We start from the raw sequence: 27,638 nt of genomic DNA, 5'->3' as shown, positions 1-27,638 counted from the left end.
TCTGAAAATCTTTGTTTTTCTTCAGCAGAAGACAGAAAGTCATACACATCTGGGATGGCATGAGGGTGAGTAAATGATGAGAATTTTCATTTTTGGGTGAACTATCCCTTTAAGTCCACATAAGGCCATGTTCAACAGGGCAGACATCATGGAAGTTTTAAAACTTAAATAAAATTAAAACTTTAAAAATAAAAAGGCTGACAGAGTGAGACAAGAAAAAGAGTGGACGCTTTGTTTCTTGTTGAAGCTGCAATCCCCTCTTCAGACAGGCAGCCAAGACAGAGTTAAAAGAAGCTAGAGAGAGGAGACACAAATGCAGATTAGAGAAAGTATCAGGAAGGCATTGAACTTATTAGCACCAGTGGAAAGTCAATGGGAAATGGGCACTGATTTTTCCTTCACCAGCCAAAAGCATGAAGCATTCAGAAAGTGGGTGGAAAGGAACACAGTCGTTCTGCCCTCCTTCAAACGCACTGTACGTCCTGGACACAAAATTAATCTCAAATTCTGTCTTCATTTTAGAACATGCATGGATTTCAGTGAGCATTCTTGATTGGCTGTGATCAAGAGTAACCTAATCCATAACTTCTAAACGAATATATCAGTTGGTTTTTTCCATTTTACTGGAACATTTTTATAGTAATTACATTTTCACTTCACACATCCCTAAAGGGGCAAACATTTTGAAGCATATTAGTCACACAACATGTCACAAAACATATACAGCAAATTAGTGCAGCCTCACGCAAATCACAAGGTTTTATTAAGACAATAAATATAAATGTTAGTAAAAAGCAGCAGAAAGTGCCCGCAATCAAAATATAAGAGGTGATATGAGAAACACAGGGGACTGGGTCCACACTGGCCCCCCTTTTAGTCTTGGCCTGGTCCCTTATCAAAGCCATTGGGGTGAAGATACTACTCAGTGCAGAGCCAGGGAATACTGCAAAGGAAAGTAAAGACACACAGCAGTGAGCAGGGAGACTGGAGGGGAGCAAGAGAGTTAATGAAGTGATAAATACTGATCACATCAATTCCACCTTTGTTTTCCACAAATCATTCAAAACAGAACAGAATGGATGGTATCACTTTGATTCAACTAAAAAATCTGGTAGTTTATCTTGAAAGAACATTATTTCACTTTAATAGATTGAAAAGATTTATTTATTTATACACTGGTGGCCAAAAGTTTGGAATAATGTACAGATTTTGCTGTTTTGGAAGGAAATTGGTACTTTAATTCACCAAATTGGCATTCAACTGATCCCAATGTATAGTCAGGACATTACTGATGTAAAAAACATCACCATCACTATTTGGAAAATGTAATTTTTGATCAAATCTAGACAGGCCCAATTTCCAGCAGCCATCACTCCAACACCTTATCTTTGAGTAATCATGCTAAATTGCTAATTTGGTCCTAGAAAATCACTTGCCATTATATCAAACATAGTTGAAAGCTATTTGGTTTGTTAAATGGAGCTTAACATTGTCTTTGTGTTGCCACAGTATGCAATAGACTGACATGTCTTAAGGTCAAAAATGGCAAAAAAAAAAAAAACAGCTTTCTCTAGAAACTCATCAGTCAATAATTTTGAGGAATGAAGGCTATACAATGCTTGAAATTGCCCAAAAAAAAACTGAAGATTTCATAAAAAGGTGTACAAGGACAGAAAGATGTGGAAGGCCAGATGTACAACTAAACAAGAGTATACATACATCAGTCTCTAGTTTGTGAAATAGATACCTCACATGTCCTCAGCTGACAGCTTCATTGAATTCTACACACTCAACATCAGTTTCATGTACAACAGTAAAGAGAAGACTCAGGGGTGCAGGCCTTATGGGAAAAATTGCAAAGAAAAAGCCACTTTTGAAACAGAAAAAAAAAAAAAAGGTTAGCGTGGGCAAAGAAACAGACATTGGACAACAGGTAATTGGAAAAGAGTGTTATGGATCTTAACCCCATTGAGCATTTGTGGGACCAGCTAGACTGTAAGGTGTGTGAGAAGTGGCCGACAAGACAGCCACATCTATGGCAAGTGCTACAGGAAGCATGGGGTGAAATGTCACTGGACAAACTGACAGCTAGAATGCCAAGGATCTGCAAAGCTGTCATTGCTGCACGTGGAGAATTTTATGATGAGAACTCTTTGAAGTAGTTTAAGAAGTTCTGAAATTTTTTTCCAAATTGTAATAGTCATTTTTTGCGTTATTAAATGTCCTGACTATACATTGTGATCAGCTGAATGCCACTTCGGTGAATAAAAGTACCAATTTCTTTCCATAAGAGCAAAATCTGTACATTATTCACAATTTTTGGCCACCAGTATATATTATACTCAAAGTAAAAATAAAATGCCTGGCTAGAATAAATCCTTTGAATTATGGTCATATTAAGACAATTAAGCTAAAGCTTTGTTTGATATGACTTATGGCAGAATTACAGCACCTTTTGCAAACTCTTCAACTGATAACAGTCTACAAACACCTTAAAATAAATTCAGATGTAGGATTAAAAAGATAAAGATTTAGTGAATTGCTTCATAAGTGACTGTTTAAGACTGCAGATCTGCTCCTCCCTAAAGCCATTGAAAAGCAGGAATTGGATATTTAATGTATAGTAAACATAAGCATTTTTAAAATCAACCATAGGCCATTTCACCCCCCAAATTATATTTTTTCAACCTTTTAATAAATGTCCAATACTTCAATGAGTGGTGCAAATATGTAATAATGATAAATTACATAAATTGTCTGAGATTTATACACAATGATTTTGCCCACAATTTTAAAAGTTTAATAAAGAATGCCCTTTATTACTTATATTTAAAACTTGTGCTGCACACCAATACAAATATTGGTCCCTTTGCATTTGATATTTCATGATTAGAAATGGTGAACTTTATTTTAATTTTGTAATAAAAAGAAAGAAGAAAAGTCACAAAAATAAAGAACTATCAAAACGTGCTTACATTTGTATGAAATGTGCCAAGATAAGCTAATACAAGCAAAGTAATGACAGGTATATAAAAGCATTGAGGTATGGCTGCAGGTGACCAGAGAGCATCTGTGTGACATGCACAGAGATCAAATGAGAGAAAACACCAGTTCATTACAACTCATTGTCCTAAAGCAACGCACTACTATAGGGATTACGATTCAGTTAGAAAATATAGTAAAAATAATTTCAATCTTTTTTTGCATAACCCTTACTGCATGTTTGAAGTGAATTTTGCAAATACATCTTCATTAAGGGGTCAGTAAGGGCTTTGAATTGTCCAAGCATGCCCCAAAATATGGCACTAAAAAAAAAAAATTGGTGGCAGTCTCATTTTAGCCTGTTTAATAACTGCTTCCTACCCACAACAGTAGTCACTCATGTTAATGTTAAATCATACCCTAGTCATGCAGCACAAAGCAATATCACTATGACATCATAAAACAAAGGGGGAAAAAAAACAATGGCATTTTAAACATAAAAGAGTTAACGTATTAAAAAATCTAAATGAAGGATTCCATTCAGTTAATACGCCTCCTCAGTGTTATGCGTGAAACTGGGGGGACGAGAGAGAGGGGGGGAGGGAACAGGAACAGCATGATGCAGGAACACTGAGGGGGAAGAACTCATTCACAGCAGGCAGGGGGAGCACTTTCTACAGGAATCCTGAACTGGAAACGAGAGAGAAGGAAGATTATTGTTCCCTACAGGTTACAATCACACTGTTGTATTCACACAGTAACAGAGAATGATCCAAAATGGTAGTCATGCAATGTGTTAAAACAGTTGAAAGAGGGTGCAGGGGGTGTATGTGGTAAGGCTTAGAACCAGTGTCTCTTTGTGCCAATGAGATTAATCATTTCATTACATTTCTTAAATATTTACAGTACATGAACTGTCACGTAGCATGTTGGACATCCCAACGTGAACTATAATAACCATAATCACTTTAACATCACTTTTAGTTATCATTTCTTAATGTATATGTTTTAGGTGAATTTGTTGTTTCTATGATACTTTGTTGTTGTATCTTTTGCTGCCTCTTTGCCAGATCAATTTAGCATCTTAATGAGTTTTAACATGGTTCAGTAAAGATTATGAACTAACAAATTAACATTGCATTGAGACATTATGAAGGGATAGATGTGTAGTGATGGATAGCTTGTTAAACAAGTAACAACAGCATTATTTCAAGGCCAAGTGGTAGACTCATGTGATACAGCTGTAGGAGCCGGACCATTAAAGCTCTTTTGTGTGAAATCATGGAAGAACAGTGGGCTGCAAACAACAGCAAACTGTTATGGATTCAGATGGCAGATGGCTGCACATCACACAGGGAAAGTAATAAACTCTTGCCATGTGCTGGTGACATAATATCCCCTGCTGCTACCACAGAGACATTCTTCACACTGTCAGTGTTTAGGACAAAAAAAAGGACTTCCTTTTAAAGTGTAATTAACTTTGTCCTGTCAGTTTAACTGACCATAATAATTTAATGTGCTTTTGGAAGAGGGGGGCCTGGGTAGCTCAGTGGTAATAGACGCTGGCTACCACCCCTGGAGTTCGTAGGTTCGAATCCCAGGGCGTGCTGAGTGACTCCAGCCAGGTCTCCCAAGCAACCAAATTGGCACAGTTGCTAGGGAGGGTAGAGTCACATGGGGTAACCTCCTCGTGGTCGCTATAATTTGGTTAGTTCTTGGTGGGGCGCGTGGTGATTTGAGCGCAGAAGCCGCGGTGGATGGCTCCATGGCAACGCGCTCAACAAGCTACGTGATAAGATGAGCGGGTTGATGGTGTCAGACACAGAGGCAACTGGAATTCATCCTCCGCCACCTGGATTGAGGCGAATCACTACATGACCACGAGGACTTAAAAGCACACTGGGAATTTAGATCCCTCATAAAAATGAGGGGGTTTTCCTTTAGAGATACTTTGAAAGCCTTACCAGCATAAGGTGTCTCATGCAGGACTGGGAGCAGGTGAGGAGTTAACTGAAAAACAGCATGGATGAGACGTACATAACACATGCACAAACTACATATGACACCTCACATGTACAAACAACTTACAGTGGCCCTGAAAAATATTTGGACACTCAAGCCACACTTTTGAATGTCACTGCATTAGATAACGTAATCTAAAACAAAGTGGCATTATGTTTTTCTAGGAAAGACAACACAAGCATGTTCTTCAAGCTAAACATTTCAGTTTGTCATGTTTTAAATTATTCTATATAAAACAATAGATCTACTGTGCATTAAGATGAAACAGTATTTGAACAATTTTGTGGAAAATCTGAATGAACTACACATGTGGTTGCTCTGCTAGGGCACCAAAAACTGACTATTCGATTAGTGGGGTCAACTACTAACAAATATTTTTAGTGGTGGATGTTATATTGATGAGACGCAATTTCTTTAATTGAGAGACGCAGCTTCTTGGAAAGCGTTTTTGCATGATTACAGCTTGCTGTGCTTAAATGTGAAAAATAGTCAGCACAGTAAAACCTTCTGCAAGAAGTTTCGTCTCTTTATTGCTTTAAGTTTAGTCCATTTATGCACCGCTGCTGTTTCAGCCATGAAAGCACTGCAACAATACATTACAAGATGATCACTGTCAGACATTAAGTCCTCTGCTGTGAGTAATGTTCCTGTATTTGTGAGGAGCTTTGGAGATATTGAAGTCTTTTGCTGATTCTGTCTGACACTGACTAAATAAACAGTTGCAGTAAAAAGGTTTAAACTGCTTGATGCCGTGAACTAGATGTGTACCCGCATTATTTTCTTTGCAGTTCTGTGCTTTTGAATATGCAGCATGGATTACCTCGAGACTTCCAAACGCTCTGGTTACACTGAAGCGTGTTATTCTGTGTTTAGGATGCTCATAAGCGGTTTTGCGCTGCTCTGTACTGGAGCCTTTATTATTTCTTACTTTGACAGTTTTGTGCATTAAGATTGTAGTAGTTGTTTAGCCTATATTTCTGTTGAATATCCATTAGATACCATGTTTAAGTGCTGCGCTTAGCGTCTGTGCATTATTATCCTTAACACCGACTAGTCGAGGAGTCTTTCAAACAACCAACTGAATATTAAATGAAATTCACTATATTATCCATTATATTAATTATCCACTTATCTACTATAAAAATGGATAGTTTTGCACATCCCTACTTCACACATCCACTAAAAATCACCTTGGGCCCAGTTGATTAAAAATAATGGCCGAGTGAAGTTAGCTCCGGAAAAGGTAGAGCATTATTGGTTTGCAGATGCTACTTGGTGTGAATATCTAATGCAATAACATACATTTTTAAGTGTGGCTTTAAATACTTTTTGGGGACATTGCACATGCAACTTCAAACAATGAATATTGTTCACGCCCTACCCTAAATGAGAACTGAGGAAAACTGTAGGACTTATCTTTTTGAAAGCATACACAGAAATAAATATCATCCACTGGGTTGTTGAAGAGAAGTGGTAGCCTTATGGCTTAGAATCTGGCCTATTTATTATATTATGCAGGTTCATATTTTAAATTGGTGACAGAAGAACTGTAATTTTGCTAAGATCACCACAGTGGATTTGGTCCATTTTGGGGCCTGTCTTTGCACTTAATGTATTGCAAAAATGAAAAGAATCTCCTAACTTGCAAATTATCAGTATTTTGTGGCTGTTAATAGTAGGGCAATGTGAGTGTTTGAAAAGCAGTGGGCTGCTGCCTTGTGAGGACATACAAGAAGCTTAAAGGGAAAACAGACAGTTAAAAATGGGAAAGACTGGAAAAAAAAACAACAACAACAAAAAAGTAAACCTTTCAGCAAGTGTCTTCTTCCCATAAAATAGTCAGGAGAATGGGGCAAATCAGCTTGAATACAAAACCATGAGTGATTACCAACATAATAGAAAAAAAATATTTTGAGTTCTAAATCAGCCTAGCTGTACCAATACAAAAATTATATATACCTATATAGATAGGGAGCTTAGGAATAAGTCATGCACTGAGGAATTTAACATAATTAGTCTAAGTTACTCTGTAACAATGTATGGGATGAATTTATTCTGTAGGTGTAAAACGAGCTCAAATCAAATGTACACAATCTTCTGGTTACAAGTGAATGTATTCTTGTACAGTTAATTATGAGGTGCTTATAACTTTTCTTTTTTTTTGGGAGGGGGGGATTTATAGGGGGGGACTATAATATTATTTTACAAATCAGGAAAATTAATCTATTTTAACATGTTCCCTACATAAAATACCAGTACCTATTTAACATTCATGTATAAACAGCAATTCATAATACTACCAAATTTAACGATTTAAATATTGTTGGCTACTGTACATTTTAGCAGTAATGGTGCTCTTTTGCTTAATTCTTCCACATTAAAGCTCCTTTTATCGTCGAAATGTGCGTTTTCTATAAGAGATACCGCAAACCAGACTGGGTGATGTAAAGAAGTTACAATTATGCTCTGGCTTTTCATACCATAGCTGAAATACAGACTTAAGAATACTTTAAATGTATCTAACGGCAAGGTTTATATTATTATTATTATAAATACACAGTAGCTATATTCTTGAATTGGCCCTTTCATTCTCACTACAGTGCTTGCACCTCACTTAGACTGCAAGCCTATTTACTGCTTAACACTGTGAAACTAAATCCATAGTTTTAGCACTGATCTTAATTCAACATCCAGTAAAATCATGTGAAGGGTTTGGTTAAATGCATTCATAGATTGTCTTCTGCACTGCAAGCTTCAGGTGTTTCAGGCAGGGAAGTTGTGATGGTTGGGGACCATGTAGAGGTCAATACCTACTTTTTCCTCTCTTTTTCCCTCTTGAGTGTGGAGCCCCCTGCCTGCTGGGCCTGGGACTGCAGCAGCTCTGCGGCCGTCTTTTTCTGCTTGAAGCTGTTGAGCTCATCATCGAGAGCCTTCTTTTTGTCCTCCAGTTTTTTCTTCTCATCCTGGTGAAGCTTCTTGAGACGGTCAAACTTTTCGTGCAGCTGTGATGTGAATACCACAGTCAACCAATCAATTACACACATCAAGTTCACCTAAAAAGCACCCTAAGACATAACAGAAGCACATACTGTGCAAAGCCCTATATCCACTATAAAATAGTCTATTATAGGAGTAAACACTGTTTAATTACTGTCTGCTAGTATCCCATTGAATAAAGAGCTACTAATCATGCAATGTTAGTCGTGTGCAATTCTCTGGCTGCGTTTGCCTCTGTAACCATAATTATAGACTACACCTGCAAACAAACAAACCTCCTTCTCTGCCTCTTTCAGCTCTGCCTCCTTCTCTTTGACTCTCTGGACAAACATCTGCCTCATCTCCTCCTCTTTCTTCTGCAGTTCACCCATGAACTCATTCCTCTTGGCCTCATATGTTTCCTGGAGGCTGAACACAACAAAAACCTACACATTTATTATATTTATCCCTTTATTTATGCATATAAATGTAGATTATTAATCTTAATGTGACATGAAGCCAACAGGTTTGAAGCACTTTAAGACTTTACAGAGCAGCTGGTGTGATTGAGGCCCTTCCCACCTGAAGGGTTTGCTGTCAGGGTCGGTGTCTTTGAATCCCATTTCCTCCAGCTTACAGCGGCGGTAAAGCTCATAGTGGCGTGTATGGGTCTGCTCTCGCAGGTCCTCCATGTTCACCCTGATGAGCATCTCCCTCAGCTTCACGAAATCACAGTGATTCTCGTTCTCCACTGCAAAGGAAGAGAAGGGAACAATCTGCTCTTGGAAAAACTTTACACAAATTACAACTTTAATTTCAAACCACTGATACCAGCAAGCCTTTTAAAATAGCGATGACCTTTATTAAAAACTATTTAAAAATATTTTCTGTGGTAATTAACAATTTATTTAAGCAATATCACACGAGCAAGAATGCAACATGGCCCTACATCAGCACAGCTGTGATTCAGCAGCAGGCCAAGCCCTGCTGGAAAATCCATCTTAAGCTGGTAGCTGTGTTTTGGAACATGGTAGCTAGTCCAAGCTGGTCATGAGCTGGTCGACCAGCTACCATGTTCCAAAAACCAGCTTGACCTCCTTGAGCTGGTATGACAAGCTGGTAGTTGGTCTAAGATGGTCTCCCAGCTTGGACCAAATACCATGTTCCAAATCACAGCTACCAGCTTAAGCTGGATTGTCCATTAGGTAGTGTTGTAGGTAATCACAGCAGTGCTGATTTAGGGCCATATAGCGTGATTGCGAGTGTGATATTGCTTCTATACAACAGTTCAATGAACAAGTACATTTTAAAAAATGAGGAAAAACTGAGTATGGTCACAAAAAATGCATTTGTGCATGGAACATCTTGCTTATGCGACAGATCAGAATCTGCCGTTGCTGGTTCAAACAAAGTTATGCATCTAAGTCTCTCAAAAACATCACTTTAGAACTAGTATCACAGCTTAGGCTGTTTCTAACAAGTTATTGGAGAAACTGGAGGGTGTGTGGGTGTGAGAGATTGAGAGAGAGAGAGAGCATGTGCAATCACCTGTTTCTGTTGCCACTCACTAGCAAAGATGCTGTAGTGTGTTAGTCAGCTTTCTGAAGATAATGTCATTTGTCAAATGCATCCTATTTTCTCTGTGGAAAAATAGCTGTCTATGCGGGGGTATTCCTCCCTATTTCATGGTAGCTGGTGCACAAGACTCATTCACTATAGAAACCGCAATGTCCCCCACCATTTTGAACAGTATTTCCTCTCCAATGTGAAAACTCCGGTAAGAGGTAAGCACCTTGAGTTAATGTAATTAATCACTGTTGTGTCACTCAGCTGTGATGAGCCTTAATGCTGAAGTTGTTAGTTTAAATCTGTTTAAAGCTATTTCCCAGCTTTAGTAGTGTAGTAGTACTCTGAGAAATCACGAGGTGCCGATGAATGAAAATACTGACTTTTATACACAAAAATGGCCTTTGCTGCCACCTGCTAGCTAAAATCTGCAATGTCACAAAAATAAAGGTAAAGAGACACATCTAGCTAGCATTTTACACATCTGCACCGCTCTTACACTAGTTTAGAATGGCATGAACACAAGCGAAGTGATACAACTGTATGTACGAACTGTTTATATATATATATATAACAGCTCTGGACAAAATTAAGAGACCACTGAAAAATTATCAGTTTTTCTGGATTTACTATTTATAGGTTTGTGTTAGAGTAAAATGAACATTTTTGTTTTATTCTATAAAGTACTGACAACATTTCTTCCAAATTCCAAATAAAAATATTGTCATTTAGAGCATTTATTTGCAGAAAATGACAACTAGTCAAAATAACAAAAAAGATGCAGTGTTTTCAAACCTCGAATAATGCAAAGAAAACAAGTTCATATTCATTTTTAAACAACACAATACTAATGTTTTAACTTAGGAAGAGTTCAGAGATCAATATTTGGTGGAATAACCCTGATTTTCAATCACAGCTTTCATGCGTCTTGGCATGCTCTCTACCAGTCTTTTACATTGCTGTTGGGTGACTTTATGCCACTCCTGGCGCAAAAAATCAAGCAGCTCGGCTTTGTTTGATGGCTTGTGGCCACCCATCTTCCTCTTGACCACATTCCAGAGGTTTTCAATGGGGTTCAGGTCTGGAGAATGGGCTGGCCATGACAGGGTGTTGATCCGGTGCTCCTCCATCCACACCTTGATTGACCTGGCTGTGTGGCATGGAGCATTGTCCTGCTGGAAAAACCAATCCTCAGAGTTAGGGAACATTGTCAGAGCAGAAGGAAGCAAGTTCTTCCAGAATAACCTTGTACGTGGCTTGATTCATGCGTCCTTCACAAAGTCGAATCTGCCCAATTCCAGGCTTGCTGAAGCACCCCCAGATCATCACCGATCCACCACCTGGTCGTCTAATGGTTAGACGGAGACCTGGAGAGGCCTTCAAGCCACAGTGTCTTGCACTTACTGTGAAATTTGGTGGAGGATCGGTGATAATACATTAGTATTGTGTTGTTTAAAATGAATATGAACTTGTTTTGGTCTGAAAACACTGCATCTTTTTTGTTATTTTGACTAGTTGTCATTTTCTGCAAATAAATGCTCTAAATGACAATATTTTTATTTGGAATTTGGAAGAAATGTTGTCAGTACTTTATAGAATAAAACAAAAATTTTACTCAAACACATACCTATAAATAGTATATCCAGAGAAACTGATAATTTTGCAGTGGTCTCTTATTTTTTTCCAGAGCTATATATATTACATAAAGCCAATTTTTATTTAAAGCTGTTTAATATCTAAACATGCTGGTTGATATACTGTCTTAAAACATACAGTACTGTATCCCTTAGTACAAGGATTTAATAAACTAAGCACATTCCATATATTTCCCATTTATTTTGTAAACTATGTCTGCATACCGCTCAGCTGTACTATAAATCACGAGTAAACACATGACACATAGCAGCAGTGGTGCATGAAATGCACACACATATATCCATATTTTTCTTCAGTCAGGTCAGCCTTACAGCAGGCTAAATTAAGCAACCCCACATGAGCTGCCCTCTCTCTCAGATTAGAGAGAGAAAAATTGAGAGATTCACAGTGATGTAACAGACAGCCTGAGGACAGTCACAGCACTGCTTTCGTTATGCTACAAATCAAACCTCTGAGCAGTGACGAATTCTCTGCTGGCCTAACATGCCAAATAAAGAAATATTTTTCATCCTTTCATTCTCAATCACCTTTTTGCCTATGTATTTTTAATCGCTTTCCACTCTTAATTAATCTACAAACAAATAGAGAAAAACAAAGCTGATCCAGTCACAATTTATTCCTTGATGCTTACAAGCGTGACAACTGTTTCACAAATCACATACCCAAAGCAAAGCTAGTTAGCCGAAGCAGCATGTGAGTTTGAGCTCCACCCCCTCAGGCCTTCAGAATTTCCACAGAATCCCTCAACAGTGCAAATGAATGGGAAAGTCAGATTGTCAGATTCATCAGCCAATCAGATTAATTTATTCATGGTGGGTGTGATCTTTAGGATATGTCCCGGTCGAGGCCTTCTAGCTGGCCTTGAGAGACGCAGTCACACTTTGTGATGTAATTTGAAAGCGAGCGTGAGATCTTGCTGACGAGTCGACTGTCATTACTGCCGCTATCACCATTGAGAAAGAGATCCTTATGGATTTAAAAACCTGAGATGTTCTGCATGACCGTGTGATTGCTTAATTTATTAAACAGGAAAAGAGGACTGATTTTCACTTCAAGTAAATTGGTAAGTGCTTTTTGCATTGTTATTAGCAACATCAGGAATTTTCTAAGTGTAAATTAGGCTGCTGGAGCATCCAGTGTCAGATCAAGTTTTGAAAAGTAGTGCTGCGTTCCATTCAACTCGGAAAGTCGGATTTTACAACTTCCTACCAGTAAAAGTGCAATGGAATGCATCTTGAAGTCAGAATTACAACTTGTAGTCTCGTGCAGAAATTCTTAACTCTGATTTTGCTGAGATGCAGGGGCATGATGTCACACAAACATGTTGACACTACACATAAACATTCACTTTATTAAGTAATATCGATAAATGAGTTAGTTTCCACATAACATGATATTAAAGCTTGTTTAACAAACGCCTGCAGAAACAGGTGTATAAAACATTATAATCGTTGATTATCGTACACCTGAAGCACAAATGCTAGCGCTGCAGCATTGTTTATCAGTGGGGTTGCTAGGAGACATCTCTAATGAGAGAGAAAGCAAAGGGAGTGTTGCAGTTTTGTTTCCTTAAACGTCATCTTCCGAATATCAGGGAATGGAATGCATTTATTGTCAGAGATATCAAGTAGGAATATCCCACATCCAACTTGAATGGAACGCAGCATAACCGTGTACTCTGACGAAACTAAATTTATTGCAAGCAACATTTAAATCATAAATATTATTAGATAGATTTTTCCAGGTATTATAGACCTCCTTGGTAGATTCATATGAAAAATTATGATTTTTGAATGTCTGTTCGGGAGACGTTAATTTCACAAACAGTCATGCTGCAGTTAAAATTAGGCTTGCTTGAGCATTAAGTGTCGTTTCAAGTTCTGGCTTTCATGCGTGGATACGTTTTTAAAATGTCAATTGGTATTATTAGTTAGCTGCAACATAATGTATGATGCCCAAAGGCATAGGGTGTCTTATTCATTGTGAAACTGTGTTTTCTTAATGGCATGAATCACACTGAAGGCCTAGACGTTTAATGCACGGCCCGCCACTGTCTCCGGGTGCATACATCTCACATTAACACGGACTGACAGGACAAACTGTGAATGAAGCAGACTGGACTTCAGGACCTCAGAGAACATGACTAATGAATATCATTTTGTTGAAATTATATATTCAATATCATTCTGAAACAAGATAAATGTAAAATTAATTTGAATACTAAGTAAATGGACACTGAACATAAACAGTTTTAAAGAAATAGATCACCCACAAATTTAAATTCTGTCATCACTTACCCACATGTCATTCTTAACCATATGCTGTTATTTTGTCCAAGGAAGACAGAAGTAGAAAGTTTTAAAGAATTGTTACGCAGCTCTTGCCATACAATGACAGTTCTCAGTGGCCAGGGCTGTCAAGCTCCAAAAAAATAAATAAAAAAAATAGGCACCACATCTAACTCGAGCACTAGGCTATGTTCCTCCAAGAAGACTCGGAATATAGCATACTTATATTATAGGTATATACAGTAAGTCATATGGACTCCTTTTTATAGTGTTGTTTGGGTGAAGTACTCTTATAAGACATTAATATTCAGCCCTGAATTTGAATGTATAAAGATTGGTAAGGAAGTCAGACAAGGGTTGAGAAGGAGTATCTACACCAAACCCTGCAGCAAGGGAGGGACCGGATGAGTCTGGATGGCCTGAACAAAAAGGCCACGGCTAAATAGAGGGAAGAGCTCAGTGTCATTTCCTCTAGAAAATGTGACCAGCACTTACCCTGGACGGTTCCCCAGGGGTACTGCCGTGCTCGCACCATCTTGTTCCCAATCTTCACTTCCTCAGTGCTTCCCACCACCGCAAAAGGCAAATGACCCTGTAAAGCACACACATACACAAAAAAAACCCCACAAACAAATAATTTTGTTGTAGAAAAACATTCCCCTACCAATTTAAAATTCTTACAGTAACATACATGGTGACACAGCATTTACATCCATATAAGTGCATGTAAGTCTATATAAATGCATGTACAATCATACAGGGGTAGTTGAAACATAACTTGTCCATGGACTTATTAAATTAGTGTAAATGAATATGTTAGTGACAGGTGTATAATTTAGATCATTTGTTTTTGGAATTTAAAAAAATTTTAGTAACCTGTTTGCCTTCACTAGTTCATTTTAAGTAGTCTTGCCATGTGACAAATATTCCATGTAGTCTCCCAATTAATGAGGTTATCAAAAACTGCATGCATTATAAAAGAATTAGCAAAATGCAGTTTAAAATAGTTTGAGATATAGCATGTAATACCGCAAAACATGTCAACCTTCGAAAAGTATTTGACGTCAAATACCCACACAAAATTTTTGCCTCAAAAAGTACAACTGAATGCATTATTTGACAATAAATGGGCAGGAAATGTGTAATCTTCCCATCAAACACTCTGTTATATGCTTAACTAAGCATTGCCAATCCTATAAAAGAGGAACACCACATCCTCCTTTCTACTTGAGCATTATGACTCACAATCAATGCAATTTAAGAGGGCAAAGCCATCATAATGCCATCACTTTGTTAAGATAATATTTACAAGTCAGAAGGGGCCTGTGAAACCGCTAAGAATAATATATCCGAGGGGCACATGTACTGTATATCTGAGTTGGATGTTCTGAGATCAATAATCTTTGACAACAATGGATAATCAGTACTGGAAAAACCCCACAGAAATCCCACATGCTCAGGCTGCTTGGTGAAACTAAGCATTGGCATTCATTTATTGGATGTTATGTAGTCATTCAATCAGCCTGTTCTATGTATGTGTGCCATTCCCACAGTAAGAACTCTGTTGTGAGAATACACTGATGATGTATGCCTCTCCTTTTGAGGTGTCATTTCTTGCGAGAAAAACAGAGCAGGAAAGCTGTTCACCAGATGGACTCTCTCTCTCACTTAAACTGCTCATAACTGTGACATAAAATGAAAACTGGATAAGCACTGAAACATAAAATATGGCTCACTTGCGTCAAAACAATACACACTACATCTCTGAATGATTCCATGTGCAAGTGAATTACAACTGCAATAATTAATTACAATTAACAAATAATTTCTAGTCTTGTTTCTGATTCTGTAATTAGATACATACATTGGCAAGTACATATTTACTTATATGGGTCAACAAATAAGACAAAAAATGTAGTTGTCAAGACGTACAAGGCAAGTTCTTATGACGTTTCATACATTTCTGACAAACCATGCCATTTAACAAAAGCTGATTTAAAAATGCCTGGTGGTTTTCTTTGGAGTCATACCATTTGACACGTGAAGCTAAACTAGCCTCGCCTATATAATAAAAATGTCAAATTATCTGATATTTGAAGAGACTGGCGGACATTAACCCACAGTCATAAGGTCTACATGGGGTCTTTTCAATAATATCATTTCTTGTTTTATGGTTTTCTTTTCAAAATTACAACAATATGGCTTCCTTTATGTTTGTTACACCACAAGGACGTTGAATTGGTGGAAAAATATTGTACAAAACTCCTTCATAAAGCCTTTTAATGACACTTTCTTTGACTTTCTATGATTTCAGGGCAGTTAAACCCCTTCCTAAAATATACAGGCAGCTATATATTTTCATGTATATAAGACCCATTTTTACTGTGTGAGAAAAATAGTAAATGTGTAACTGTAAATGAATTACCCTTTAATAATGTAATAGTATTAAAGCAAAATCATATTCAATTAAATCCAGTTAAATTAATAATATCAAAAACAAAATGTTACAAATATTTCATTAATATATTAACAAATTAACTTTGATTTTAATAATTAAGTAAAATATTTGTTTTTCTTAAAAAATTTCTGCAGACCCCCAAGTGCCCCCTTGCAAACCCCTAAGAGTCCCCAGACCCCAGTTTGAATACCCCTTTCAAAACTTATCATAAAAGAGGTGTATTCAAATAATTTTGTCTTGAATTGCATTTTTGGTAAATATATGAATAGATCTGGACACAAAAAATGAATTTGACCCATGTCATCGACCCATATACAAAATAGCCAATAGTAAATAGCATCACATGAAAAGCACACCATGTTCATTGCATGTAATAGGAATGAATGCAGGTAAATGAAAAGTTAAGCTCCTTACATTCATGGTTGAGTTGATCTCTGCCACCGTCTCATCGTCAGTGGGGAACTGGTAGATTTGTACACCATTGCTCACTAACTCACTGGTGATCTTGATCTTGAATTTGGCAAGTTCACTCTTTGAGATGGCATCAGATTTAGCAATGATGGGGATAATATTCACCTGCGAGTAAGAGCATCAAGACTTAAGCATTTGGAATTGTTAATGAGGAGACATTAAATAAATTAATGATATTTAGGCCTATACAAGAGTAAAATTAAGACCGCAACCTGGCACAACATTGGTCAGATGATTTCTAAAAATCTAAAAATATATCTGGGGAGTAAACATTTCCCCTTTTTCAGACAGGCAGTAAATTATTAAATCTGAATGGAAACATCTTAAAACAACCACCAAGATAAATATAGACACAGAGATTCTCTCCCTCTGTCTTTTCATGCCTGAAACTCAATTTGATTTTGTATATATTTTTAAGACAAGCTGATGCAATTAAAATAAACGCCACAGAAACCACTAAAAGCTATCATAACCTCTGCTTGGTTACATCAGAATGTGACCGCCTACACAAGAACAAAATTCAGGATCACGCAGCTATTTAAGATGCACTTTGAAACCAACAGAAAGAACTTAATCTCAGTTCTCAGTAAGGGTTAAAACTATGAATGAGTGATAACACTACAGAGGGGCATAATCAAAGCCCTCCTCCACTCATGATTCATTCTCTCCTTCTCTCTCTCTCTCTCTCTCTCTCACACACACACACACACACATGCAAACATGGAGTGTTCTGATACTGCTCATTTTTTTTTTTTTCTTCTTTTTTTTTACACCTGCCACCCACATCACCATTTCGTAGTATTCTCAGCAGCCTGGCCCCTACATTCAAGCATTCTCAGTTTCCTGTAATTTACTACTGATGAACTGTGAGTATAAAACACAGGCACTTTAAATAAGGGTTTGGGCACTGTGTTAGTACACAGTTCTCTTCACACTCATACGTAGCTACTGTTAGGCACAGCATCTGATCCAAGAGAGCATCAATGTTCAGGGAGTCTGTGCAAGGACAGAGAGATGGAAGAGAATGCAGCATTACACAGCTGGCCTTCACTGACTCAATCTACACAGCTGCTATGACATTAAACACAGTGCTGCCATCAGCTGAATGCTTAATAAGCCACAACGGATTAAAACATGAACTGCACTGTAAAGTCAAACATAATGTTAAGCAACATATAAATTAGATTTGTAATTTTATTAAATGAAATCAAGACTTATATACTGTATGAGATTAATCATATCATTCTAACATTATATATATATAAAATTAAAGAAAGGAATTAATTATGGTGAGGATCATACCAGAAACTGCAACTACAAAGGCGGTTCTGAGCAGTTTCTGGGATTTGACACTTCTTATTTAATTCTCATTTTAAATTGGATGGTATGACTGTAGTACTTAAAGCACCAACTTATTTTACAAAGAAAAGTTGTCAAAAAGGTCTAAATCCACAGTGAAGGTGTATCAGATACCACAACAAGAAATTAAGCTTTTGTTGCGGTATTCAACAAAGGAAAAAAAAAAAAAAAAAAATTATATACCACAATCAAAGACATTCCTATCTTGACAAGATCATATTTTCTGAGAAAATACAGATGTGCGTGATTCGGACGGGATTTAATTCTGAGATTGCCTGTGAAACACAAATTGTAAATCCTGTCCTGTCCAAATAGTGCTTTAGTGTGATTAAATATGCATCCACAATAAAAAGTCACTAACAAAACAATTTTCACTAACCTTACTGTCCAGCTTTTTCATTGTAACCAGGTCTAGGGACTTTAGGGAGTGTCCAGTGGGGGCAATAAAATACAGACAGGCGTGAATCCGTGTATCATGATAACTGTGTAGGGTGCGTTTAATCTTCAGTTCCTCCTGGAGGTATGCTTCAAACTGAGCATCGATGAACTCCACAATAGACTTGTAACTGCAAGTTGAACAAAGAAAGAGAAGGGAATTTTTTTTTTTTTTTAAAGAAAATGTACGACCACTGGAAACAATACAACCTGGCAGCTAAATGAGAGACAGGATATTTTGGGAAGTATCAGTTAGGGTTTTGTGGTAACGAAATATCGCGATACCATTAATTTAAAACGGTATGATATCATCTTGTTGTTAATTTCGGTACCATATTAAAGTATGCTGCCATTAGCAAAATGTAATGTGAGTGTTCTGAGATGAAAATCAAAGACTATTTGAAAATAATAAAAAAACGTCTGGATATGGTGAAGTTTGTTCATTAAACAGCAGAAGGATGTCATTTAATTAAAGAATATACAGTCACATGCGCTGCACGCTACAGAATGAATGAGAGGCTCCGCTCTGCTCGGTCATCTTCATGCACACAGGCACGCAGGCGCGTGCGCACACACACTCATTACACACTACTACTGCTTGATTTCATGCTGTGTGTCCAATAGTATCCATCTGCAGAGCTGCAGAGCCGCAGAGCAGTGTGTTTAGTGTGTAAACGGCTGTGAACTCTCAAATAACCTTTATCACTGGATATTTCAGCTTGCAAGTCGCGGGAAGTTTGATATAATGAACCCTTCAAAAACAGGAAGAACTTCTTTTATGATTAACATCTATTAAACAAAGAAAAGCAAAACATATACAAATAGAATCAATACTTAACCCCCACTATTACCCCCCCCCCCCCCCCATGCCCAACCCGACCCCCAACAACACCCCAGTGGTCACATGATTATAGACAAACAAACAAAAAACAAATATATATATATATATTATATATATAATAAATCACACACATTAACCATTACACCTCTCTCTCCACTGTCCCTCCCCGAGAGCCCTCCAAAAACACCAGATATTTGACCCATTTCCCCAGTCTTCTGGATGAACTCTCTTCAAAAGCTGCCACCCTGCCCATCTCCAAGCAACACTCCTGAAATGGGGGCGCTCCAGCCAACTTCCATCTCCTTAAAACTATCTGTCTGGCGATCATTACGCTGGTTAGAACCGAATTTTTTATGTGCTTATTCTCTATATTCATGACCGCCCCATTGCCTAAAATACAGAGTCTGGGGCAAAATAAAATTTGAGTGCCCAATACGTCACACATAAAACTGAACCTTCAACCAAAATTCTTGGATCTTAACACACCACCAAAAAACATGGGTTGTGTCTCCATCTTCTGATTGGCATCGCCAGCAGGTGGGTGTCTTTAAGACCAAGCCTATACAATCTAGAGGGGGTCCAATAGAATTTATGTAAAATCTTGAATTGCATAAGGCGCACCCTTGCATCTCTAGATGCAGATTTGAAGTTTTTTTAGAATCCTAGCCCACACTCCCTCCTCCAAAAACAGGAAGAACTTCAAAGGTCTTTCAAAATAAAAGTCCCGCTGAAATGAGAGCTTTATTTAAATGGATGCATGAAATTGAAGACATTATGACAGAAAAATATTACTACTGTATAAGTGTAATATTCAAGTAGTAGCAATAATACTCATAATAACAATAATATCATATTAAATGGTTATATTATTAGTATTATTATCTGTAAGCAATACCACAAAAGCTGAATAGTACTGAATACCAGCATGTTGTGATTCAGCCATGGCAGCCTCAGGTAATCAGTTTTCATTTAATGTTTCATTAATACTGTAAAGCTCTGTTGTGCATCTTTTGTTTAAAAAAAAAAAAAAGATTTATAAATTATTATATTTTTATCTGATCAAAGCTGAACAGTGTATTTAACATTAAAACATTTAACATGGGATCCAGAAAAACAGAAAAGGCATATTTTGTATTTTTTTTTTTTTTTTTAATCTATAAGACTTTTTTGTCAATAATTTTCGGTGTAATTTCATTAAAAAATCGGAGTTTTTTTTATTTTATTTGTTGTCCAAGTATCGAGTTAGTATCGATACAGAGGTACCAGGGTTGGTATCGTACCGAAGCCAAAATTTTGGTATCGGAGCAACCCTAGTACCAGTAGATTAAAACTTCAAAGTATGCCTCCACTTGAAGATCAGTAAAGCTCACAAAATAAATGCTTCTGTGAAGGCATTATGGTTAAAAATAAACAATAGCAGTGTTGTAGTCAAGACCACCTAAACAGAGACCAAGTCAAGACCAAGACCAGAGTGTATCGAGACAGAGAAAAGACAAAGACATTGATGGGTTGAGACCAAGTCAAGAACAAGACCAAAGCAGGGTGAGACCGAGTCAAGACCAAGACCAGACCAGTGCAAGTCCCACACGGCATGACACACTTACGATAACATGTGGAACACGTAAACCATAGGCACTCCTCAAATTGATCTGAAAGATCCACATTCCCATAAAAACATCCACAGAAAACAAATGAAGATTCCTCTTCATTCACCTCTTTTATTGCCATATATGTGTGTGTGTGTGTGTGTGTGTGTGTGTCAGTGTACCATGAGAAATGTCTTGATAAAATAATCAAAAGGTGTTGCAGAGGTGAATTTTGTGTGTGTGAATTTTCTTTTGTTTTCTAGAAGCAAACAAATACAAACAAACACTAAGGAGCTGAAATCAACTTAACCATTTTTATTCAACACTCCTTTTCCAAGTTTTACCATCCACCTAAAACAATAAAATTTTTGTGCAAGCATCGCATCAGGTTTTCTGGATGACTCATCCCCTAAAAACCATCATTAAGTACAGAATATATCAAACAATTTTTCAATACTTAAGTCTTCACTTTTCTCCGTCTTCTCTTAAACAATATAGTAACTTTCCGAGTTGAATGGAATGCAGCAAGAGGCAGATTGCTAACGTTAGTTAGCTAACTTTGCTAGCATCACTTACACTTCGCTTATCTTTTTTATGCTTCCTTTCAAAGTGCCAATAAAAGTTTGACGTGGTCCCAGCCGTCTCAGTAAGCATTGCATTGCAGAATTTACATACTGCTGTTTTCTCTTTTGGACGCTTTTTTTGCAGATGAACTCTTTTTGGTTTAGGTCTGTGTTTCCCAACCTTTTTTCTGCCATGGCACACCACTATCCAACATAACCATTCGACAAATTAATTGTCTCATTTATTTGTTAACAAATTTGTTCTCAACGAAGCTGCACAAAAATCAAACAAGATTAAAACATAACAACAAAAATGCAAATAATTAAGTCCCAATGTAAACACTGGAGGCGAGGTAATAGTGACCCCCTGGTAAGCCACTAGTTTAAATATATCCATTAGAAAATACTGTATATATTTTTAAAATTGAATCCCAGTGTAATCGTCAGTGTATTCGTATGACCCCTTGATGATCTAATTTGAGTATTTAAAGGGAGTTCACCAAAAAATGAAAATGTTCTCATTTACTGTCTTCTGCAGAACACAAATTATGATTTTTAGAAGAATATTTCAGCTCTGTAGGTCCATACAATGCAAGTGAATGGCTGCCAAAATGTTGATGCTACAAAAAGCACATAAAGGTGTTTTAATCCGTATTTTCAGAAGTGATATGATAGGTGTGGGTAAGAAACAGATCAATATTTAAAACCTTTTTTTATTTAAACTCTTCTCCCCGCCCAGTAGGGGGTGGTATGTATGAAGAATATGAATCACCAAAAACACAAGAATGTGAAAGTGATTTGTTTCTCACCCACACCTAACATATCACTTCTGAAGGTACTGATTTAACCATTGGAATCTTATGGATTACTTTTATGCTGATTTATGGAGCTTCAAAATTTTGGCACCCATTCACTTGCATTGTATTGACCAAAAGAGCTGAGAAATTATTCTAAAAACCTTCATTTGAGTTCAGCAGATTTAAGAAAGTCATACACATCTGGGATGGCATAAGGGTGAGCAAATGATGAGAGAATTTTCAATTTTGGGTGAACTATTTCTTTAATGGCAACCTGAGTGTGAGAGCAAACATAGATGTGTTGTACTTCATTTATGTTCTTTAATTCTTTCTTTTTATATTGTTTCTTGCTCTTGCTATGCATTTTTATTTCTGAAATGGAGTTGTCTCCATTTCAAGGTCTTCAATGTCACAGGACAATGTTGTGAAGATGTAAATTTCCATTGTCTTTGGTACAATATTTGGTATAATAACACTTGTTGAAGGTCAGACAAAGTCAGACTGAACATTGAGAAACATGCAAGATTATTCAATAAATTACACTGATTTTTACAATCACTTCATCTCCTGCCTTTAGCTATATTCCTCTACTGACAAACCCTAGCTCTTGGGCTGGTAGAAGAGTTACCATAACAAGCTGTTGATGTTGAATGGTTTTAGATATCTTCTGACAGACAGAGACAGAGAGAGAGAGAGAGAGAGAGATCCAATGAGAGACTGGATCTAACATTCCTGGCGTTGTCAGTCAGAATGGATTATTCAACATTCATTTGGCAGAATGGATGATCTAACACACTTAAATTAAAACATTCAAAAGGTTTAAAACTATGATAAATATATTCTGACAATAATTTCAACTTCACTTTCTTAGCAAGCTTATTTTATATTTAATCAAATTACCGCTTGGCAAGGTCAGTTACAAATGTACTTTGTAACATTGGAAGCTTAGAATAACTAACATTTTAGATCAACATAGAGAATGGGTTCACACTTGAGCACAAGCAGATCTCACCTGTCCTCTTTATTGATCTGATCTCCAAAGCCTACAGTGTTGACAACAGTGAGTTTGAGGCGAACATTGCTTTCCTGCAGCTCATATGTGTTGGATTTGAGCTGCACTCCAGGCTGATTGTGCTGTGTAGGTTCACCCTCAAACTTGGTGTTGAACAGGGTGTCCATGAGGGTGGACTTTCCCAAACCCGTCTCGCCTGTAACAAACACACAACAATAAGCTACCAGACTCTTTTGCTCTGTCTAAACAGGAATATTCTTCGGAATGGTTTAATTTTAGTGATTCGTTTTACTATAATGCAGCAAGAAATTTCAATATAGAAGTGCATGCATATGCTTTAGATTTAACCTCCATAATGTGTGCGTAAGGGTCTAAAACTGTTCAAGCAAATCCTGTCTAAGTCTGCCTGCAGGTTCTATTCTTGCTCTCCTGACAACCGCAAGCACAGTAGAAACGGACATCATGCAACACCATCAGAATGTTAATTATATGGATGCCTCACATTTGCCATTTCTTCATAAACTCAGCCAGCAAGATCCCGTTACCACAGGTCCTTGTTCTGCTTTCACTACAGGCATAAGCAAATAGCCTCTTCTGACGACGAAAAATAAAGCAGCAAATTCCCACCCAAATTAATCCGTACTGCTGATGAGCAGTAGCTATCACGTGGCATTAAAATTTCTGAGACTGAACATATTTAAGGCAACCCACAGAAACACACAGTGATGCATTCTCCCAAACAGCTTAGGCAATCAAAGCTGAGGGTCATATGAATCTCCCCTCTTCTCCAGATAATCACAGGGTGACATTTACAGCATGCCAAAGCACTCTGCATTTACTAAATATGAAGCATTCAGTACCTGCATATAAATAATCATGAATAAAGAGGAGACAAGCCTCACAAGAGTCAAGTTAGTTTCAAGAAAGTTGGTTTCCTCAAAGCTTTGCAAAGAAAGGGATAACAGAACTGGCAGATCCCCAGAACTTCATGAAAGGGGGTGATGACAAAGAAGTGTTAATTCAGATTCTAAATAATTGAAAAGGAAAAAGTAAAAAAACACACAAAAGCCTTAGGTTAAAACTTCAGGGAAGAAAAGGCACAAGGATTGAGCTTGATTATTTCTCGTGTTAATGGCCAATGGCCTCTTATTTAAAGACAGCATCAAGTCTGACTTTCATCATGGTTTGCTACGACATACTGTTTTTTCATAGACAAAAATGTCGGTATCAATTTAATAAAGACTGCATCACATTCACATTATAAAAAAAATATAACTGTGTTCAGTGGGTGAGGGAGGAGAACAGGGTTTGGAAATGTTTTGCTGTCCTCTCGAAATATGCCAATAAATAATCCTAGCAGAAAATAATCCTCCCGCACTCCATTTCACACAGAATTTCATAATATGTAAATTAATGAATAAATACTTCGAGCAACAATACACTATAGTGATGATTTATCAATGAGTCCATTTATATGCACACACAAATGCTGATAACTACTAAAAATCAGCAAGAAAATTGCATTTACATGAGATTTGAAACCATCTGATTAATCTCTGCTTTTGACTTCAAAATGTAAACAGGTATGCACACAACACTTGCACACATTGGTGTTTACATACAATGCATGAATTTGAGGTAATGGGCAAAAATGTATGATTTCGCTTAAACCATTTATGACCTCACTCCGATAAAGGAAAGCCATTTAAGATATTTACTATGGCAGTCGATTTAATGCTTTAATTCAGTGCGATTAATTTTTTTTTTTTATTCATTAAAAAAATGAATACAATCAATCATGTCCCTGGACTGTAATAAGGAATATTCCTTTCAGAACAATTCAAGCTTCAAGTACCACCTGTTTTCAGCAGGAGGCAGTAAGTAAAACTCCAGCTGTACAGAAAACAAACCACACTCAGGCTTGCTTGACACAAGAAAGAATGCATTCCTATATGCAAACACAGCTGGACAGAGCGCAATTCTGAATGCAGGGATCTCGAGATGTGTTTTTCTGTTTCAAACTGTGTTTATCTTGACACAGCAAACCTAAAAACGCTGTTTATGATGCAAAACAACCAAAAGTATGACGCTCTAAAAGCGCCCGTCAAACATGTGTAACATTGACACGTCCTTAGAAAAGCCCTAACAATAAATCTCTCAGACAGATTGATGAATTAAATTGCAAAATAGATTGCTGTGGACTGTAGGCCAATGATAGGCTTTTGTTCAATAATATAAAGAGAATTTAATTGATTGACAGCCCTAATATTTACATTACCATAATCAGTGTAATGCTGTTGGCTTATTAAGCATAATCGGTGTAAGATTGTACAAGTAAATGCACTCAATATTGTATTTTTATTTTACATACTGGGTAGATTTGATCACAAGTTAGTCTCCAATTTGCAAGTCATACTTGAAATCAGGTTATGAATTAAATAATAAAGTTCCTGCAACTGCACTCGATCAGTGCACCAGTATTTAGTAAGTGGGTCATAGGAGAGAATCAGTGTGCATTCACAGTGAAGGGGTGTGACAGTCAGATACTAAAGCAAATGGTTAGTTTTGCCCCAAGGAGAAAGGGAGATCCCGCATGACACACTCACCAACACAGAGGATATTGAAGCAGAAGCCATGGTTGACGGATTTGTTGACCAGCTGGTCTGGCATGCTGTCGAAGCCAACATGACCAGAGAGTGGGACAGCACGTGCACCCTCTCCCTAATGAAAAAGATAAAATAAAATGAAACCATATAAACCTAACAAGCAAGTTGACTTTATTCAAAAAGTTACCATGCACTACTAAATCTCAGCAGAGGGAGAGCATTTTTTTTTTTTTTTGTCACAGACATGAGGATGTGAGATATAAACAGAAAATACAAAGAAACACTGAAAAATTGGTAAGTTAAACTACGTAACATCATTTCAAATGTAGGCCATAGAGAAGGTCTTTGATATACACTGTAATGCTATCTCAAAACTTCTGTTCTGTGCACTTCCTCTTTCCTGTCTCATTTCGACTGTTGAAACCACATTCAGGCAAAGAGACACGTAAACCATTTGCAGGCGCAGACAACTGTTACCATGATCAAGTAATGCAGATACCTATGAAGCACAGTGGTTGTAAACAGCAAACAAAATGGCTAGAGCCATGACAAATTCAGGACTCAATATACTTCAGCAGTTCCTCTACCATTGTTCAAGCAGGTCTGCCACCTGGCCTGCAAAAACCTCAGGCAGGAAAGGCTGTCTGCCCAAATTTACAGCATATCCTTTGGTGAGTGGGTGTGCACATCTGTGACATAAGCATGAGCTGAGAGACAATATGCCAAATCATTTCATTCTGCAAAAATAGCACAGTGCAATGAAGGCTGAACATTGAATCAGAACGGATCCAATGCAATCATGTTCCATTATCCAAATAGAAACAGTAAAATTGCAATAGTGATAATCAAAAGTGCGTCCATTTCATTGATAGCCAATAAAGCAGATGACCAGATAATTGAAGATAAATTAAGACAATTTAACAATAAAATGTACTAATTCAGCTTTAAATGCTAAACATGCAAAGAAGAGAAGCCAGGAGTATTGACTGAACAAACAGTTTCAATCTGCCCCACATGTGCAACATTCCAGAAACGGACAACTGTAAAGAGACCAAAGGGGGGGGGGGGGGGGGGGGGGGTCATTATGCCTGAAAGACCCCACTGGATAATATAATATGCAGCTAGAAAATATTGTTTCAAAATAATGGTTTAAATGGTAAAGTTTACAACACTGACAGAACTATCAGTTATCCTAACTAACAGGTCTTGACCCTGCTGCCTCATGTTGGGTGCGTAATCACATAATAAGAGCTGCCAGATAGTACGAAAGTCACGCTGCAACAATATGAAGTCTAAAATGTCCATTTCTGACATGCATGCATGAAATACTAAATAATAGACAACGCCCAGAATGCTAGGGGGACACAAGGATGCTAATGCACTGAAATATAACGGGTATTAGACGCGCGTGAATAAAGTGGATTTTTCACGATAACGTGACACTCCATAATGTAACTGTTTGTTTGTTATATATATATATATATATATATATATATTAATCGCCGTTTATTCTCACAAGTAAAAATTCAGCAGCCACGGTCAATTTAAACCGGAACTGGTCCGTTATTGTTGGCCCTCAACTATAAGCCATCCCTCCCAAAACATAATTGCATGGAGACAAAAGTGTTCTTTAAAATATTTTTTTAAATCATACATACATACATATCCTTATCTTATACAAAAACGCAACACCAGTTGTTTGAAATGTTTGGTGATAACAGGCCATCACGTTCACTAATAATGACAATACAAGGTATACTGGGATATGCTGTAAGTCACAGCTGCTAATATGCCTGAGACAAATTCTGCGATATCGTCCGGTAAAACGATAACACATCTTTGAAATGAAACCGTGCTCTTACCGCTTGTCGAGCTATCTCAGTGGCCGCCATGGTTCTTTCCAACATCAAGCCTTCAACAGGAAACTTCAGCGCACACGCAGAAGCCGCAGCTGAAGAGAACCAAAGGCTTGTTTAGCTAATGCGCGTTCTAGAGTTGATTGACAAGTGATATCTGTATC

General features: G+C 37.4%; 1 protein-coding gene across 5 annotated transcripts; it reads right to left on the bottom strand.

Moving 5' to 3' along the window:
* Nucleotides 1–27,638, bottom strand: LOC127417697 (septin-6-like). Of its 5 annotated transcripts, none has more exons than XR_007893311.1 (11): nucleotides 27,481–27,638; nucleotides 25,619–25,733; nucleotides 23,013–23,208; nucleotides 18,158–18,344; nucleotides 16,363–16,524; nucleotides 13,986–14,082; nucleotides 8,563–8,731; nucleotides 8,277–8,409; nucleotides 7,819–8,006; nucleotides 6,812–6,865; nucleotides 2,790–3,672 (listed from the first exon to the last, which is right to left on the bottom strand). XR_007893311.1 is itself a non-coding variant. In XM_051657863.1 (11 exons), the coding sequence occupies exons 1-10, from the start codon at nucleotides 27,523–27,525 to the stop codon at nucleotides 4,989–4,991; spliced, it is 1,296 nt and encodes a 431-aa protein (XP_051513823.1). In that variant the 5' UTR covers nucleotides 27,526–27,638; the 3' UTR covers nucleotides 2,790–3,672; nucleotides 4,947–4,988. The 5 variants fall into 5 exon arrangements, 4 of the variants coding, with proteins under 4 accessions (XP_051513822.1, XP_051513820.1, XP_051513823.1 ...); XM_051657863.1 differs by lacking the exon at nucleotides 6,812–6,865 and adding an exon at nucleotides 4,947–4,992; XM_051657862.1 differs by lacking the exons at nucleotides 2,790–3,672; nucleotides 6,812–6,865 and adding an exon at nucleotides 1–294.

Source organism: Myxocyprinus asiaticus, chromosome 27 (genome assembly GCF_019703515.2).
Source record: "Myxocyprinus asiaticus isolate MX2 ecotype Aquarium Trade chromosome 27, UBuf_Myxa_2, whole genome shotgun sequence".
Lineage (NCBI taxonomy): Eukaryota > Metazoa > Chordata > Actinopteri > Cypriniformes > Catostomidae > Myxocyprinus > Myxocyprinus asiaticus.
Note: the sequence above shows the minus strand (reverse complement) of the source record. Positions and strands in the feature narration are given on the sequence as shown.

What these genes read in the sequence shown, in the direction of transcription:
- LOC127417697 (XM_051657860.1), bottom strand. Translation starts at nt 27,525, where the DNA reads ATGTTGGAAAGAACCATGGCGGCCACTGAGATAGCTCGACAAGCG. An exon ending in CTTCAATATCCTCTGTGTTG is followed by an intron (nt 23,209 to 25,618) that starts GTGAGTGTGTCA and finishes TGTTTGTTACAG; the next exon opens with GCGAGACGGGTTTGGGAAAG. An exon ending in TGAAAAAGCTGGACAGTAAG is followed by an intron (nt 16,525 to 18,157) that starts GTTAGTGAAAAT and finishes TCTTACTCGCAG; the next exon opens with GTGAATATTATCCCCATCAT.